Consider the following 16,344-nt stretch of genomic DNA (forward strand, 5'->3'; position numbering starts at 1 on the left):
ATGGCTTCCTCCCTTGATCAATCCCGCTCTCGCTCTACGCTCCCCCATCCCTGAGGTCCGCCTGTCTATCACAGAACCCCCAACCCCCGACAGGCTTTCTGCATCCCCCACTCCATTTTCTCAGTCGTGCTCATCCGTCATCCGTGACGTGTTGTATATATTGATCACTGACCTTGGCCTCACCCCCACTGAAGTATACGCTCCATGAAAGTGGGCGGGTGGTTTTATTTTCTCTCTCCAGTTCCCCCGAAAGTGTCTGATGTGTCTTAGGCCCTCATATGAATGTTTGTGGACTGAATGAGCTGGGCAAGGGGGCCAGCAGGGAGCCTGCGGAAGTGGGTTTGCTCCGCAGGACCATGAGCGTCCCGCCAGCAGGAGTGTCGGGGCCCCCTAGGCCTCCAGTCTGCAGCCCCTGGGGACCTCTGGCCCTGGAGAGTCCCACAGTGAGAAGACAGAGCCCCCGAGGACGGGGCACAGAGCCCTGGGAAGGGCTTTGGAATGCATTTGGAGAACTTTCCAAGAAGTCCCTGTGGCTGACCCTGGGATTGGGTTTATGGGGAAGAAAGCCTACGACGCCTGTGTTCACCTCCCCAAACCCACCCTCCCTCCCAATGCCCTCCTCCTCTGTACACTACTCCTCGCCCCTCCCCCACTTAACTTCAAAGCCTGATTCTGGGAAAGGAGAGAAAGAAGCAATGAGCCAGAGGAGGTGGGGAAATGGCAGCCTGGAGCAGCCCCTCCCTCCTTTCAGAAGGAGGATGGTTAGGCCAGAGCTGCCAAACGAAAGAAAATACCCCTTCCTCCTTGGATTAGGCAACTGGGGCTGCAGATATGGCTACTTGACACCCAGAGTGATACTGCCTGTGACACCCAGAGGTGCCTGAGGATGCCTAATGAGCCGATACTCACGTGGGCTCCCTGACTAGACCGGTCACTCAGCACCGCAGCCCTCCAGGGCTGCGGGGTTACTGGGAAAACCACACCTGCAGCGGGCAAAGGTCAGGAGAGGGGACCCAGGAGGGGCTTTAGGGGCGCTGGCCACCAATGGGGCCTGAGGAGCCCTAGAGGGCTGGACCTGACTGTTTCTCCCCAACCTGGCCTGGCCTGGGAGCTGGCCTGTCGCTGCCCACCTGGATCACAGTCAAGTGAAGGCTGGGGAGACGGTACACTCTCAGATCCTGTATCTCCCTGGGTACTGTCCTCCTGGTGAGGAAGGGGCCCTGGCAGCAAAGCTTCCCTCCTCCCTCAGCACTTCTGCATGTGTCTGGAGGTGGTACAGAGAGGCTCATAAAGGGGAGGGAATGCTTCAGGGTCACAAGCAAGTGGATGGCAGGGCTGGGTCTTGTCCCCTGCCTGATGCCGCTGTGTTGGGCCTGCAGAGGAAGAGCTGACCACTGATGTGCATCTCCTTTCAGACTTACATTCACATCATTGACCAAAGGACGAGGAAGCCCGTGCTGACCAAATTTTACACGGACCCCATGGTGGTGTTTCATCACGTCAATGCCTACGAAGAGGACGGTTGCCTTCTGTTCGACGTCATTGCCTACGAGGACAGCAGCCTTTACCAGCTCTTCTACTTGGCCAACCTGAACAAGAACTTCGAGGAGAACTCCAAGCTCACCTCCGTCCCAGCCCTCAAGAGGTTTGCAGTGCCCCTCCACATGGACAAGGTAATGGCTTGAGTCCTGGGAGATGTGAGCCTACTCAGGAAGTGACTTTGGCTCTAATTTCATTAATATTGAAATTCAAAATGAGCTGTTCTTTTCTTTTTTTTTTTTTTGGCTATGTTGGGTCTTCGTTGCTGCGCGCGGGCCTTCTCTAGTTGCGGCGAGCGGGGCTACTCTTCATTGCGGTGCGCGGGCTTCTCATTTCGGTGGCTTCTCTTGTTGCAGAGCATGGGCTCTGGGCGAGCGGGCTTCAGTTAGTTGTGGCCGTCCAGTGGTTAACACTTCGCCTTCCAATGCAGGGGGTGAGAGTTCAATCCCCGGTCAGGGAGCTAAGGTCCCACATGCCCTGCCGGCCAAAAAACCAAAACATAAAACAGAAGCAACATTGTAACAAGCTAAATAAAGACTTTAAAAATGGTCAACATTAAAAAAAAATCTTAAAAAAAACAAAACAAAGTGTTCAATTCAATGGTTTTTAGCATATTCACAGAGTTGAATGTACAACCATCAGCACAAGCAATTTTAAAACATTTTCATTTCCCCAAAAGACACCTTGTACCCTTTAACCATCAGCTCCCCACCCCCCAACCCCTCCATCCCCCCCCCAGCCCCAGGTAACCACTAATCTACTTTCTATCTCTGTGTATTTGCCTATTCTAGATATCTCATATAAATGAAATCATACAATATGTAGTCTTTCGTGGCTGGCCTCTTTCACGAAGCATGTTTTCACAGTTCATCAGTGTTGTAGCACGTATCAGGGCCTCATTTTTTTTCATGGCTGAATATGTACCTACTATTTAGTCTACTGCTATACATACTATTTCCACCTACTTGTGTATGTAGACATCTCTCCATGACGTTAAATATTCTTCTATGACATCATTTTAAATATTGGCCTGACAGTCCGTGGTGGGGATTCATCACCAGTTGCTTACCCGTCTCCCTGATGTTGAACAGTCCTGTTCTTACATTAAAAATGACCCCTGGGCCAGAGGCTATCCTTAATTAGGCTGATGCTGCCAGGGCTCTGGGTTTGGTTTTAAAGGCTACAGAGGCTTCTGGCTCCAGAACTTCCTGACTTCATGACTTAATTAATTTAAATGAATCCAAATTCAATTCAATTCAGTTTTGATGGCTCATCCTTACTCAATGCACTCTATGTGCCAGGTACTTTGCTAAGCATTGTATTTTCCTTACCTAACTTAATGATCAAAACAATCTATGGGAGACATCCTCAGGTTAGCCTCATTTTACAGAGAGGTTAAGGAATGTGCCCAAGGTCACACAGCCCGGTGGCAGAGCCAAGGTTGGCTCTAAACCCTTCCTTGGAGCTGGTAAGGGGTATAACTCTGCTGATCTCCGGAGCAGGCCTAACTCCTGGAAGGAGTCCCAGAGGGTCACCCTGACCTCTCTCAGGGCCCTGCAGGCCTAGGGAACAGAAGACACTCCTCCATGCCCAGGGAGGCTTCTCTCACCCTCCAGCCTCCTCCATGCAGGAGTTCAGGCACCTCCCAACCAGTGGGCGGAAGACCCGCATCTGAACCCAGCTTTGTCCAACTTCAGAGTTGGGTCCTTTCTCCTCTCTCCAGCATTTCCCCAGCTGCAGTCATTTGTGTATCTCTGTCATGATTTTCACTGTATTTCCTATCACCTCTATTAACATTTACAAAATCATGTTTTCATTTAAATCAACTCACTCTTCCCTTAACCCATTTGGAAGGAAACCTATGACGACCCAGTGGAAAGGCAGCATTGCGCGCTGCCATTGCGCGCTGCAGATGGAAGAGCAGATGAGCGTGAAGGGCTGGTAATAAAGCAGAGGTCCTGAGCTCTAGCCTGATGCTGATGCTCTTGCCAAGACCTGATCTCTTCCTTAAAGAGAACGTTGGAAAAGTATTAGGTGTCAAAGACATAGTGGCACTTAACTGAGACTCTCGCCTTGACCCAGTCGGAAAGATTGGAAGAGAAAAAGGGATTAACTTTCTCCCCATGTGATTCAGGGCTATTGAATGAATGGCCGTGTCCCACAAAATCATCATCTGAGCCGCTGGCCTCTGTGCCCATCACTCTGGGAAGTTCCATAGTGCAGCGCTTGGGGTGTCTCCTGGCTCCAGGATGCAATGGGGGTGTCACAAAGCACACAGGTGGCAAATCCTGAGGCCTGCGCACCTCCACCACACCTCCCACCCCACCCCCGCCTTGTGGAGGCCTCAGCCTGCGGCTGATACACAGAGAGGAAACACTCCCTTCCGCTGCCCACACACTGCAGGATTTTATAACCTTTTATCAGGCTCTAGAAATGATTTACTTCCTTGGAACCAAGCTAAGAAGTTTAGCTCGTGTGTTTTAAAAAGGCACTGCATGAGCCGTCTGCAAAGAAGAGCGAGTGCTGGGAAAGGTAGCTCCGGCCACGCTTTTTAATTGCTGTTTATTGTCCCTTAAAAATGTCTCCTTGCTTCACTTTCAAGTCGCCCCACCTGCGTGTTGAAAGGGGAAATTTGAGCTACAGACATGGCCTATGTGTCCAGATCCGGCGGCTCTGATTCCATCCCGTCCAAAAGCATATTAGGGAAGGGCCTTAGGGGATGCTGTCCTTTCTCAAATGCCCTTCAGTCTGGGTCCTTTGCACGTCGCTGTCCCTCTGCCTGCAACCCTGTCCTCTTCCCGTGAGACCTCTGCTCCTGTCCTGGCTGCAGGTTGAACTTACTGGGGGGTTCTGAGACCAGCCCAGTGAAGGCACAACCTCCAGGGGATTCTACTCCCTTCTCATCCTTCAGGTCTGGCATCCTGACTCCCTCGGTGGGTTTGTATATTCTAATGGCACCTGCAGCTCTTTGCTCACATTGATGGCAGGTGTAATGAGCTTCCTGTTAAAGCTCCCAGAGGGCTGGGACTCTTGGTCTTGTCAGCAGTTTATCCTCTGAGCCCATCACAGGGTCTGGTACTCAGAGGGTTCTCATTAAGCCCTTAGATATTTTAAATAAATGAATGAACGATGAATGAATGAAAAAGGTGAAGCAAGGTCTCTAAAAGGGCGCAAGGTCTTCCTTTAGCGCTTGGAACATTTCCCAAGTGGAAAGTACCTTCCACATAGAATGGGCTATACTGAAGTGTGTTCAAAAGTCTGGGGCCTCCCAGCTGCCCCACCTTCTCCGGCGTTTGGGCCAGCTGGGGTCAAAGGAAGGAGGGGCCCACTGACACCCTCTGCCTGTTTGTGTAGGGGTTGTGCGGGGGTTGTTTAAGGCGGGGCTGGGCCCCAAGGGGCATGGGCGGTGCCAACAGTCCCTGCCAGCCACCCTGCCCTCGTCCTGCAGGGCTCCAGGGAGGGGCGGGGCTGGCATCTTGGAGCTAGAAGGGATGGTTCCAACTCCTGGCTCAGTAGATTCGGTTTTTGTCTTGTTTTCAAATGCAAAAATGAAGACCCAATAATAAGAGAAGGCACCATTTCTCAAGAGCTCACTCTGTGCGTGGCCCTGTGTCAGATGCCTTTTCTGCTCTTAGACCCAGGCCAGAGGGGCCCCCTGCTCTGGCCTTTCTCCATCAGTGTCCCTTCTTCACTGGGTGAGGAATTCACAGGGCCACAGGGTGCCCACCCAGAGGGGCACCCTTCCGACCCCAACTGTGGCCTGGGATCCCTGAATTCCCTGCACAAATGACCCAAGCCAGCCTGCAGCAGCTGCCTCTGTCCTCCTAAGGGCAGGCTGTGCTGCTGGATGCAGCCCTCAGACCCACCAGGGAGGCCAGGGCTGGCTGGGGCTTCCACGCAGTGGCAAGAAAAGGAGGCGGGAAGCCTGGGTCCAGAGGCCAGCCTTCACTCTGCCACCTGCTTCTAGCTCAGAATGCCAAGGAGTCCTGGGATTCTGAATTCACATGCATCCTTCCAGACCAGCACTGGGCACTAGAACCTGCTGCAATGAAGGAATATTCTCTGTCCAAGCAGTAGCAGCCAGATATCTAGGCTACTGAAATGTGGCCAGTGCAGCCGAGGAAGGGAATTTTAAATTTCATTAAATTTAAATTTAAATAGCTACGCATGGCTGGTGGTGGTTGCCGTATCAGCACAGTTCCACAACATTCTGAAGCTCTGTGCATAAAGGAAGGCGGGAGAGAACGGTATTTTACTTAACAATTTGCTATATGTGGACATAGGTTTGGTGGGCCTCTGCTCTCATCCCGGGTCCTGAATGTTTTTGGCCCTGTGAGATGCTCCACATGCTTCTCACCGAATCTGTATGACAGTCCTTGGGGTTATTTATCATCCCCATGACTGTAGATGAGAGAGACAGTAACTTGCCCAACATGGCAGAATCATCCAGAGGGTCTGAGTTGGGATTGGAATGCATGTCTATCTGGCTCCAAATTACTGACTACGATGGCCTGGCCCTGGATCAGGTGCTTTCATAACCATTATTTAATTTAATCCTAACCACAATCCCCAGATGCAGGTCAAAGGGACCTTTGCTTGTACTCACCACCCGTCCAAAAGTTATGGATTGCCCCCCTTTATACAAACGAGGAAGCAGGCTCAAGTTCACGTAGAAAGCTCTACAGTCATACTGCACACCCAAGGCTGCCAAAGCCAGTGTTTTGCGGGATTATTGAGATTACTGCTTCTCACGGGAGTTCCCTCGAGTTGAGGAATTTCAAAGCCAGACTGCAGGATTTCGTTGAATTCTGGCTGGAAAGTGATTTCTTCCCAAAGTTGAGCACATTGGCCATAGAAGGCTGCCAAGTCATGTTCGTTACTGCTGTGTGTGGAAAAATTCACAGTTTATGCCTCAACCAGTCTGACCAGTTTCATGCTGCAGCTAGAAAACATCTCTGCGGACTGACTCCCTGAGAATCAAGCCCGGGACATGCACAAGAGGCCTGTGGCTTGACTAGCAAGGCACAGGGCAGGGCCTCTCACGTGTGGGGCTGCACATACAGATGAAGGCAAACAGAGCCTCTGCTTCCAAGTCACCCGATGTGCTAGGCGCTAGACGACCTTTTCACGCCCTTCGTTTGATTTTTACAACCACCTGCAAAGCACATGTTCTGCCCCTTAAGAGTTGAAGGAAAAGCTCATTGAGTCATGCATTTGCTCATTCCTTCAGCAGTTACTTCCTGGGAGCTGACTATGTGCCATGCACTGAATAGAATCTGATCACTGTCTGCACAGGGAAGACAGCATGAAAGAAGGAAGCAGGTCCATAAAGGAGATATTTACAGCTTGGGACACACGCCTTGGAGACACTGCAGACTAACTTGTCAGGGAAAGGGATGTTTGAGCCGAGAACTATGGGATGGGAACCGGCCAGCCTCAGGGGCTTTGCTTTGCCTGCTGCCTGTAGTGCTTTTGCTTCTGAGCAGAAGAATCTCAGTGCGAACCTCTGGGCCCAGCCTCTGCTCCCCTCTGTGTGACCTTGGGCAAGTCACTTTCCTTCCCTGGGCCTCAGTTTCCTCTTCTGTTAATTGGGATCGCCCTGAACAAATCTCAGAGGGGCCCTACAGTTCAGCTTCTAGGCTGCAGTAAATTTCCCACCTTCTCAGCAAAAAGCTGCTATTGTTCAAATAGGTTTGTTTTCATTATAAAAGCTTATTTTGGAAAGTTTGGAAAGTAGAGAAAAGTTTAAATGAGAAGTCAGACATGACCATACTTCTCCTCCTGTAACTCCATGAATGCAGGGATTTGCAGTCTTGTTACCCCTTCTCCCCCAGCAGCTAACCTGAACCCACCCCCAGGGATAGTGGCAGTAGTAGTAGTAGTAAAAATAATGCTAATAATAATACAATTATGTTATCAATAGCAGTTAACATTTATCTAGCATTTACCGCTAACCAGGCCCTCTTATAAACCAACTGCATGGATTATTTTATTTAACCTACATAATAACTCGGAGACGCACATACTATTTATACGACGCTTGTGCTATACCTCATTATACAGAAGGGGAAACTGAACTTCAGAGATACCAAATAAGTTGTTCAAGGTCTCACAGAGAGTATGTGGGGACACAGGGAGTAGTAGATGCTCAATAGATATTTAATTAATTGTGTTCAGTCTCTCTCCTGGGTTACAACGATGATGGTAAAGTACTGAACAAAGTCTGATTGTCACTTGAGACCAAGAGATGTCCTTGAGAGATATTTTTCTCCCAAGTAATTTTTATTGCATGTTTGTTTTCTTTTCAGCAGGGGTACATTTTCATAGGAGAAAATACTGAAAATCTAGAAAAGCCTAGAAAAAGAAATGAAAGTCTCCATAATCCCACCACATGCTATATTGTTACTATTTGGTATTTCTCCCAGGCTGTTTTCAATGTAATTTCTTTTTCTTTTTCTTTGTTTAACATGGTTGAGCTCAGACTGTGTATGCAGTTTACTCTGCTGCTTTTTTCACTTAGTATTCTATCATCAGCATTTCACACGTTATTATGAACTCTTTATAAACACCTTTTGAATGACTGATGCAGCCTTTTACAGGTGAATCATCCAGTATTTAAAAAGCGAGAACTTATACGTACATTAATTCACCTGTGAGGGATCAGGCACCCCAGAGTAGAAGAAAAGATCCAGGGTTTTTAGGGCCCCCCTTCTACCACCCACCAGCTTTGCCCTCTTTGGGGAGTTACTTCCAGCCCCCAGTTCTCATTTTTAACTGAAAATACCAATTGTATAACAGCTGCTTCCGGTGGTTAATGTGAGGCCGGAACAAGGTGACGACACTAAAGCATTTTTTAACATGTGCACAGTAACACAAATATTTGTTCTGGATACCAAGTGTTTATTTTTCTGGAAAACCGATTCTTTCAGAACGCAGAGGCGGGCTCCAATTTAATCAAACTGTCATCTACAACAGCAAGAGCCCTGAAGGAAAAAGAGGACCAAGTCTACTGCCAGCCGGAGTTGCTTTATGAAGGTAAAGTGCATCCTCTCTCCTGTGTTTAGGGAGGGGCTGAATGTCCTCTTTATATGATACCTCTTTCTGATGCAGAGGAGATGTGCGAGGACGAGGACAAGGGACTGAGAGGAAGGCTGTTGGGACGCCCAGGGGAAGGCATCTGGGGACACTTCTCTTTCATGTATCTTCATACCCCTCCCAGGGAGGTACTCGGGTGGTCGTTGGACCCAGGGACTTTCATGGCTAGCCTTTCAAATGCTTCCGTGGTTTTTTTTTTTTTTTTTTTTTTGCTTTCTTTTTAAAAGTTTATTTTATTTTTTTGAATTTAAATTTTAAATGCAGTTTTTAAAGGTTACTTTCCATTTACAGTTATTACAAAGTATTGGTTGTATTCCCTGTGTTGTACAATACATCCGTGAGCCTGTCTTACACCCAATAGTTCGTACTTCCCTCTTCCCCACCCCTATATCGCCCCCCTCAACTGGTAGCCACTAGTTTGTTCTCTGTATCAAATGCTGCTGTGTATTGAACGCTGACTTACTGAAAGGCATGGCACGTGCAGATTTCTACCTGTGCACACTCAGAACACCCTGCAGAATCGGTGCTTTCAGCCCCATTTGCCAGAGGAGAAAATTGGGCCTCAGAAAGCCTGAGCTACACCCAGAGCATAAACCCCCCCAGAGAGAAGCACCCACCAGAGCAGGGCATCCCAATGTGGGCACTGCTGATACCGGGGCCGGGTCGTTCTTTGCGGAGAGGGCTGCCCTGGGCATTGGAGGATGTAGATAAGCGTCCCTGGCCTCCAACCTGATTGAGAACCACTGCCCTAGCATAGAAGCCCATGGGGTGGGGACCGTGTTTGTGTGCTCAGTGCTGTCACCGGCACGTGACAGAAGTCTGGCTTAGAGCAGGGTGTGCTCAGTACTGCAGTGTGGAATGAACAGGCCTGCCCAGGACAGGGCTGGGGAGTGGCGGGCGGGGCTCTAGGCTGGGAGCCCGGCTCCCCATGTCGCTGCCCCACGCCAGGGCCAGGCGTCTGGAAGGACAGTCCTGGGGACTCTGCTAGGACGACCTCAGATTTGCCCACTAAGAACCCCGTCTACACATGGCATCCCATGGATCCCATAATGGGTTCTGTGTGGTGCCCCAGCCCCTCAGAGTCTTTGGAAGTGAATATAGACATGTTCGTCCCTATTCTTAAGGCATCAACTTCCATCTCTGCTCACCTGTCACTCACATGGGCAGATGGAGGAGTAAAACACTACGGTCGTTTTATTTCTGGGAAGGGAATTCTTGTTTATCGTAGCAACCTTGGGCAGCGCTGAAAAGCATGACCGTAGACAAATCCTTCATAATCCCTCCACCTGTGACGGCCGTTTGGAAACATCCACGCAGTCTTTCCATCACATAGGCGTTGCTTGGCGCATGCCAGGCCCTCTTCTAGGGGCTCCCCAACTTCCCGTCCTTTCCTCCCCAGTCTCATCCTGTTCTTATCACGTTAGGTGAGTCCATGCATGTAAGGGGCTTAGCTGAGGGCCTGGCCCGCAGTGAGAGTCCAGCTAAAAGCAGCCGTGATTAGAACACCTCTAAGAGTCAGGGGCTGCCATGTACTGTTCATGCTTTAGAACCAAGGACAGCAGAGCTGAGAATAATTCGATAACTTGCCTGAAGTTGGGCAGCAGAGCCAGCATCTGAACCCAGGCTTCACTGACTCGAAAAACCCTTAACCTCTGCATTTACGGTTATACAAAATGCATACCATACCATCCAGAATGTTCTGAAATGGCTTCTTCCACTTAATGAACATAGCCTGGGAATTCCCCCACATCCCCAAGATTCTTCAAGAGCGTGGCTTTAATAGCCAGACAGAATTCACAGGCATGAATCACATTTTACTTAACCATGGGCGTATAGCTGGTCATTTACAGAGTGGAGGACAGGGGGGCTCCAGACCAGGTTCGAGGGACCCAAGAGCATCACAGGGAGTCTCAGACCGACTCTGGGACCGACAGTGGGCATCTTTTTTCTGAGTTGAGTGTGTGGGTGGTCCCTCGTCCTCACGTTCATCTTGACCTTGGGAATTTCGTGATTACCCGACTGTGGGATCAGACATCTTCCCTTCTTACTGCTGCACCCCACTTCCCTCCCCACTGAGCCCGATAACCAGTTAGGCCCTGGGTCCTCTTCAGGAGGCTTTTATGTGGCAGATGTTTCCATCTCTGCTTCTTCTTTTCTTGGACATTATATTTTCACCAGCTGTTGGCTCCAACTCGCTGCAGTATTTCATAAGATGGACTTTCATTTCAATATTCAGACTTAGAAATTCAATTTGACACAAGCATATATAAATATATATGCATGGACATGGACACATTTTTAAGGCTTTTTGGATTACAAAAGTAATAGGTATAATGAAAATTTCACACAATGAAAAACTTAGAATGGACAGTACAAACTATAAACCACCATGAGGAAGTTATCACCCCAGCAATGCTTCCAAACTTTTTCTCTTCATTTATAACACAGTGGAGATAATCCCATAAGCAGCCTTTTACATTTAATCTTATGATGTGGACATTTCCCCATGTTATTAAAATTCTTTGTAAATGTTACTTTTGTATAATGTTATTATATGATTTCACCAGATTTATTTAAATATTCCCCACTGATGCTCCTTCCACAGTTTCAGAAGTTTCTATTCACACCCACACATGTGCACGCACACACTTTTTTTAAAAAGAGTTTTAAAAAATTGCAGTAGCCTCTGATTTTACTCATGCAATTTTCTTTGATTTTTATCTTGGATAATTAAAGATGTTTATACACTTAGAAACCCAGGTCTATCTTACCTTGCTCTTAATGGAGCTTCTAATGGAGCTGGGGTAGTTATCAGAAGTTCCTTCCTCCTGCCCTGTGATCACCCTTGATCCAATCTAGGGCCTGAATCAAGTTCAGGGATCCTGGCTTGGGAACCGTTTTTGTGAAAAGGATGCCCAGCCTGGATACCACAAAAGACCCGTGGTCCCAGCTCTCGGTGAAGGGGGCTTTGTCAGCTGTGCCATTTCTCTCTAGGCTTAGAGCTGCCTCGGATCAATTACTCTCACAACGGGAAGCGATACCGTTATGTCTTTGCTGCTGAAGTCCAGTGGAGCCCCATCCCAACCAAGGTACTAGTCCTTGGGAGATGGCAGCCTATAACCATCGTGTCTGTCTGCAAAGCTGAGTTCCCAGGTTCTCAGGGAGGTCAGAACCGAGGTCCCCTTGGGGTGGGGGTAAGTCAGAAAGTGACGTCAGCTTGGGACAAAATACACTGGAAGCAACGATGGACCATCCAGGGGAGGGAATTGCACCTTATGGGCTGTCGCTCAAGAAGGATGTGGTGTCTGGAGTTTATCCATTGATTTCTTTTTTGGATGCATGTTTATTGAGCACCAGCTATGTGCTACAATGTGGTAGGCACCGAGGAAAAGGAAGTGAACAGGAAGATCCCAGTTCCTGCCCTCAAGGAACTCACTGTCTCAAGCAGAGAGGGTAGAGCTGAAACTAGGACGATTTACGTTTTTTTTAATTAACTTATTTTTTAAATTAATTATTTATTTATTTGGTTGCACTGGGTCTTAGTTGCGGCAGGTGGGCTCCTTAGTTGCATCTCACAGGCTTCTTAGTTGTGGCATGCGAACTCTTAGTTGCAGCATGCATGTGGGATCTAGTTCCCTGACCAGGGATCGAACCCAGGCCCTCTGCCTTGGGGGTGCAGAGTCCTATCCACTGCGCCACCTGGAAAGTCCCTTTTAACTTATTTTTAAATTGAAGTATAGTTGATTTACAATATCGTGTTAGTTTCAGGTGTACAGCATAGCGATTCATATTTTGTTTTTTAAACTGCTATTTGTTTGAACACTTGCTGTTTCCCAGGGACCATGCTGAGTGCTGTACAGACATCAGTTTTCCTTAGTAGCTTCAGTTTTTAGTAATAAAATGGAAAAAAAATTTTTTTAATGCAAGCAGTGCAGAAATGTACAAAGCAAAAAATTAAGGTTCCCCCACACACATACGCACACCCCGAGTCACTCCCCTCTAATCCCACACCCTCAGGGGAAAGAGGCCTATTAGAGATTGAGAGAAGGCCAGGGACTCGCACTTTTAAAACAACAAAGGAATCATATTATACTTTAAAGGTTTGCATTGAATAGTTTATCTAATGTGTATAAAAATTGCAATATATGGGCTTCCCTGATGGCGCAGTGGTTGGGAGTCTGCTTGCTGATGCAGGGGACACGGGTTCGTGTCCCGCTCCGGGAAGATCCCACATGCCGCGGAGCGGCTGGGCCCGTGAGCCATGGCCGCTGAGCCTGCGCGTCCGGAGCCTGTGCTCCGCGGCGAGAGGGGCCACAGCAGTGACAGACCTGCGTACCGCAAAAAAAAAAAAAAAAAAAGCAATATAGTGCCAAGTACCAGATAAATCCAGGGGTTTTATTTCTGAAAGAATTCAGTGTGTACTGTCAGCTCTGCAGTGGCAGGAGGACCTTTGCTTCAAGTCAGAGGAGGAAGCAAGCGGCTTTTCTTTCTGCTGTTACACTGACCAGAGGCAGATGCCGTTTGGGGTCTACGTTCACCAGAGTCCACTCCCCTCTCTCTGGGGCCTTGATGCCTTCCTGTTCGCAGGGAATAAGCATGCTCTCCAACCACTCATCCCCATGTTTCTCCCCTTTGGATGCGCAGATAATAAAATACGACATTCTCACGAAGTCATCCTTGAAGTGGGGAGAGGTGCACTGCTGGCCGGCGGAGCCAGTGTTCGTGCCCACACCAGGTGCCGAGGACGAGGATCACGGTAAGGCTCCAGGAAGGGCAGCCCGCTTGCTGCACTGTACCTGTGATCACCCCTCAAACAGAGACATCGTTTGGGGGCAGTGACCACCCCCCATCACACAGCTGGTGGAGTCATGCTTTGAAGCCCAGGTGTGTCTGAGTCCAAAGCTGTGGGATGAGGGAGTCCCCCAGCCCACCCCCACTTCTGACACCAGCTGCAAGTTTGGGGATCCCCAAGACCACCCTCAGTTTCAAGAGAAGAGCTCACAGAACACACCGAAATCTGTTGTACTCATGGTTATGGTTTATCTCGGCGAAAGGGTGCAGATTGAAAGAGAAAAGGCGAGTGGGGCGGGATCCAGGAGAGTCCTGTGCTTGGGGTTTCCGCTGGTCCTTTCCTGTGGGGGGTAGGACCACACCAACTTCCCCAGCGACGTCCACGGAGCATGGCCAACCAGGGAAGCTCTCCAAGCCCTGTGTCGGAGCCCGTGTGGGGCGTGGTCATGCGGACATGGTGACCTCCAGTCTTCGGCCCCTCTGGAGGTTAAGCTGACACCTGTGGCCCAGGCCTCCCCCTAAATCACTTTGCTAGGATGGGTTATATGCAGTGGCCCCAGGTAAACAAAGGCACTCTCATCAGACCGTCAGTCCAAAGGCTTAGAGGTCATCTCCCAGGAGCAGAAGGTCAGACCTCCCTTCCGGGGTGATTAAATTGTTTGCGACACAAAAGCCCACTTCCTTTCCACGGAGCTGCCCTACCTTTGCCCAGAGTATAGAATCTTGGTTTTAAAATCCATTGCAATGGCTGGGTCTGAATTTGTGACTCCTCTAAGCATGTAAGTTTTCCGTGGAGCACCTAGAAATGCTTGTGGCCCTCCTCTCTTGTCCAGGTTTCCACCTGACCAAATGGTCCTTTCCCTCTTTGATTCTGCCTTTGCCCCAGAAATGCCCTGCCCACCCCCTAGGGATGCTAAGGAGGGTACTACAAGCCTGGGTGGGGCTGCCCACGCCTATGGGGAAGGGCAGGCTGCCCCCTGCTGAGTCTGCCAGCTGCTTCCCTCAGGTGAGAAGGGAGTGGTTTTCTACCTGGGTCTTCCTATCGACCTGCACTGCACGCGCCAGGTAAGGGACCCCGTGTCACTGTCACCTCCAAGGTGGGGGATGGTTGGTGCCACCTCCTGCTAAGGCTGGCCTCCCCCTGGGCTGGGCAAGTGCGTCCTGCACAATTCTTGTGGGCAGGGAGCAACCTGGTCTTCATTCCACCAAAGGAGAGGCTCAGAGAGTGAGGTCTTACCCACGGTCTGTCACATGCCCAGTGCATACAGAGGAGGGTCGAATTCAAGCTGATCTGACCTCAGCTGCCCTCGGCCACTCTGAAAGCCGGGAGGCCTTGGGAAGAATCACAAAGTTTCGCTGGAAGTTTATGTGCACTATTTCATTTAGCCCTCTGTCCCTTGAGAGTGGGTGTTTAGAATATTCCCATTTTACAGAGGGGAAAGCTGCACGTGCATGAGATGAACTGGACTCATTCAAACGCCATTTGAGTGCAACTGGTCCGGGTTTAGCCGAGTGACGGATATTAGCCTAAGTGCAGCGTCAAAGCTGATTCTCTGTAACTGGAGTTTCTAGATAGTAGGAAAATAGCCATTCTTCAGTGCATGTAATGATTTACAAAGTGCTTTCATAACTGACCGTGCAAGAGCCTCTCAGCAACCATCTGAGGGTGGGGAGGATTATCCCCACTCTACAGATGCAGAGACTGAGGCTCAGAAAGGTGAGGGGACTGGTTCAGCCAAGCTTTCCAATTTCCCTGGCCTCTCCCTTCTGCTCCCACAGAATACCAAATTCACTTCCCTTCTGTTTTGATTAGATAACTTACATTCAAAGGACAGGGAGATAGAGCTGAGAACCTTATCCCCCCAGCTGGACCAGGTTCAAGGCTGCGCTTTTACAAAGTGTCTCTTTTTGTTTCCCCAAAGGGATTATCTTATCAGCCATTGTCTCTACCGATCCCCAGAAGCTGCCTTTTCTGCTGGTTCTGGATGCCAAGACGTTTACAGAATTGGCTCGTGCCTCCGTTGATGTAGAGATGCACCTGGATCTCCACGGGCTGTTCATCCCAGGTGCCGACTGGGATGCAGGGAAGCAGGCCCCTTCCCGGGAGGAGCGGGACAGGGCTGCTGAGCGCCGTGTGGCCCCAAGGACCTGACAGGGTGGGGGCCTGGGCCCTGGAGAATGGCTCCACCAGACTCAAGGGTGGTCCCTCCCTGGGTGGGGGGGCCCTTCATTTTATTTTGCACTTATTCTTTCCATGGTTGCTTTGAGACAAAGTTACGGAAATAGAGCTTTTATCAGTATCTTTTCTTTCATTTCATTTTGGCCATTAGAACCTTGTTGGAAAGTTGATCAAATATTTACTGATTAGCTCTAGTACTTCTAAAAGCCCCTTTCCTTTAGTATAAAGACCGTGACCATGAATCAGCAATTGTATTAAGGCACATAATCATTGCTCCTAGAATGGGCAGCCACTGACCCACCGGAGAAGAGACACAGAAATATTTATCTTTGCTCCTCCCTCCCCAGCTTTCTTTCCCTTCCCTCCCTCCTTTCTTCCCCGTGGACCACATCGTGAGTTCTAGCTTTCTCAACCCTGTGCTGTTAGTAGACTACGTGGCCCAAAAGGCGTGTACTTTGTGGTCATTCCATGCAAGGCAGGGCATAGTATAAAATAATAAAACTTTAAAGCCTTTTCAGACCTTATTTTAATTTTACATGGCTTCTTTCCTCTGAAGATCTTCTAAGGCAGTAAAACAGAGGGGCAGAGCTAGACGGTTCATAGTCCGCCAGGTGCCTCATTGTACACCCAGTGGGACAGCAGACTGGTGTGGGCGTCCCCCACTGCAGGAGGGCATGGAGGGGCTGGAATCCAGGATTGAGTCCTGTCTTGCCTGATGCTGAGAACCAGGGTGGCGGGGC

At 49.4% G+C, this 16,344-nt stretch overlaps 1 protein-coding gene across 1 annotated transcript in view; it reads left to right on the plus strand.

The window, feature by feature from the left end:
* Nucleotides 1-16,111, plus strand: part of BCO1 (beta-carotene oxygenase 1) — a 36,953-nt gene extending 20,842 nt beyond the window's left edge. The window contains exons 7-11 of the mRNA XM_060130672.1: nt 1,416-1,673; nt 8,469-8,574; nt 11,629-11,723; nt 13,279-13,390; nt 15,348-16,111. Of these exons, the coding sequence (XP_059986655.1) occupies nt 1,416-1,673; nt 8,469-8,574; nt 11,629-11,723; nt 13,279-13,390; nt 15,348-15,577 (801 nt within the window). The 3' untranslated portion in view covers nt 15,578-16,111. The remainder of the gene's footprint in view (nt 1-1,415; nt 1,674-8,468; nt 8,575-11,628; nt 11,724-13,278; nt 13,391-15,347) is intronic.
* Nucleotides 16,112-16,344: the final 233 nt, after the last annotated feature.

The sequence above is a fragment of the Lagenorhynchus albirostris genome, chromosome 19, assembly GCF_949774975.1.
Source record: "Lagenorhynchus albirostris chromosome 19, mLagAlb1.1, whole genome shotgun sequence".
Classification (NCBI taxonomy): domain Eukaryota; kingdom Metazoa; phylum Chordata; class Mammalia; order Artiodactyla; family Delphinidae; genus Lagenorhynchus; species Lagenorhynchus albirostris.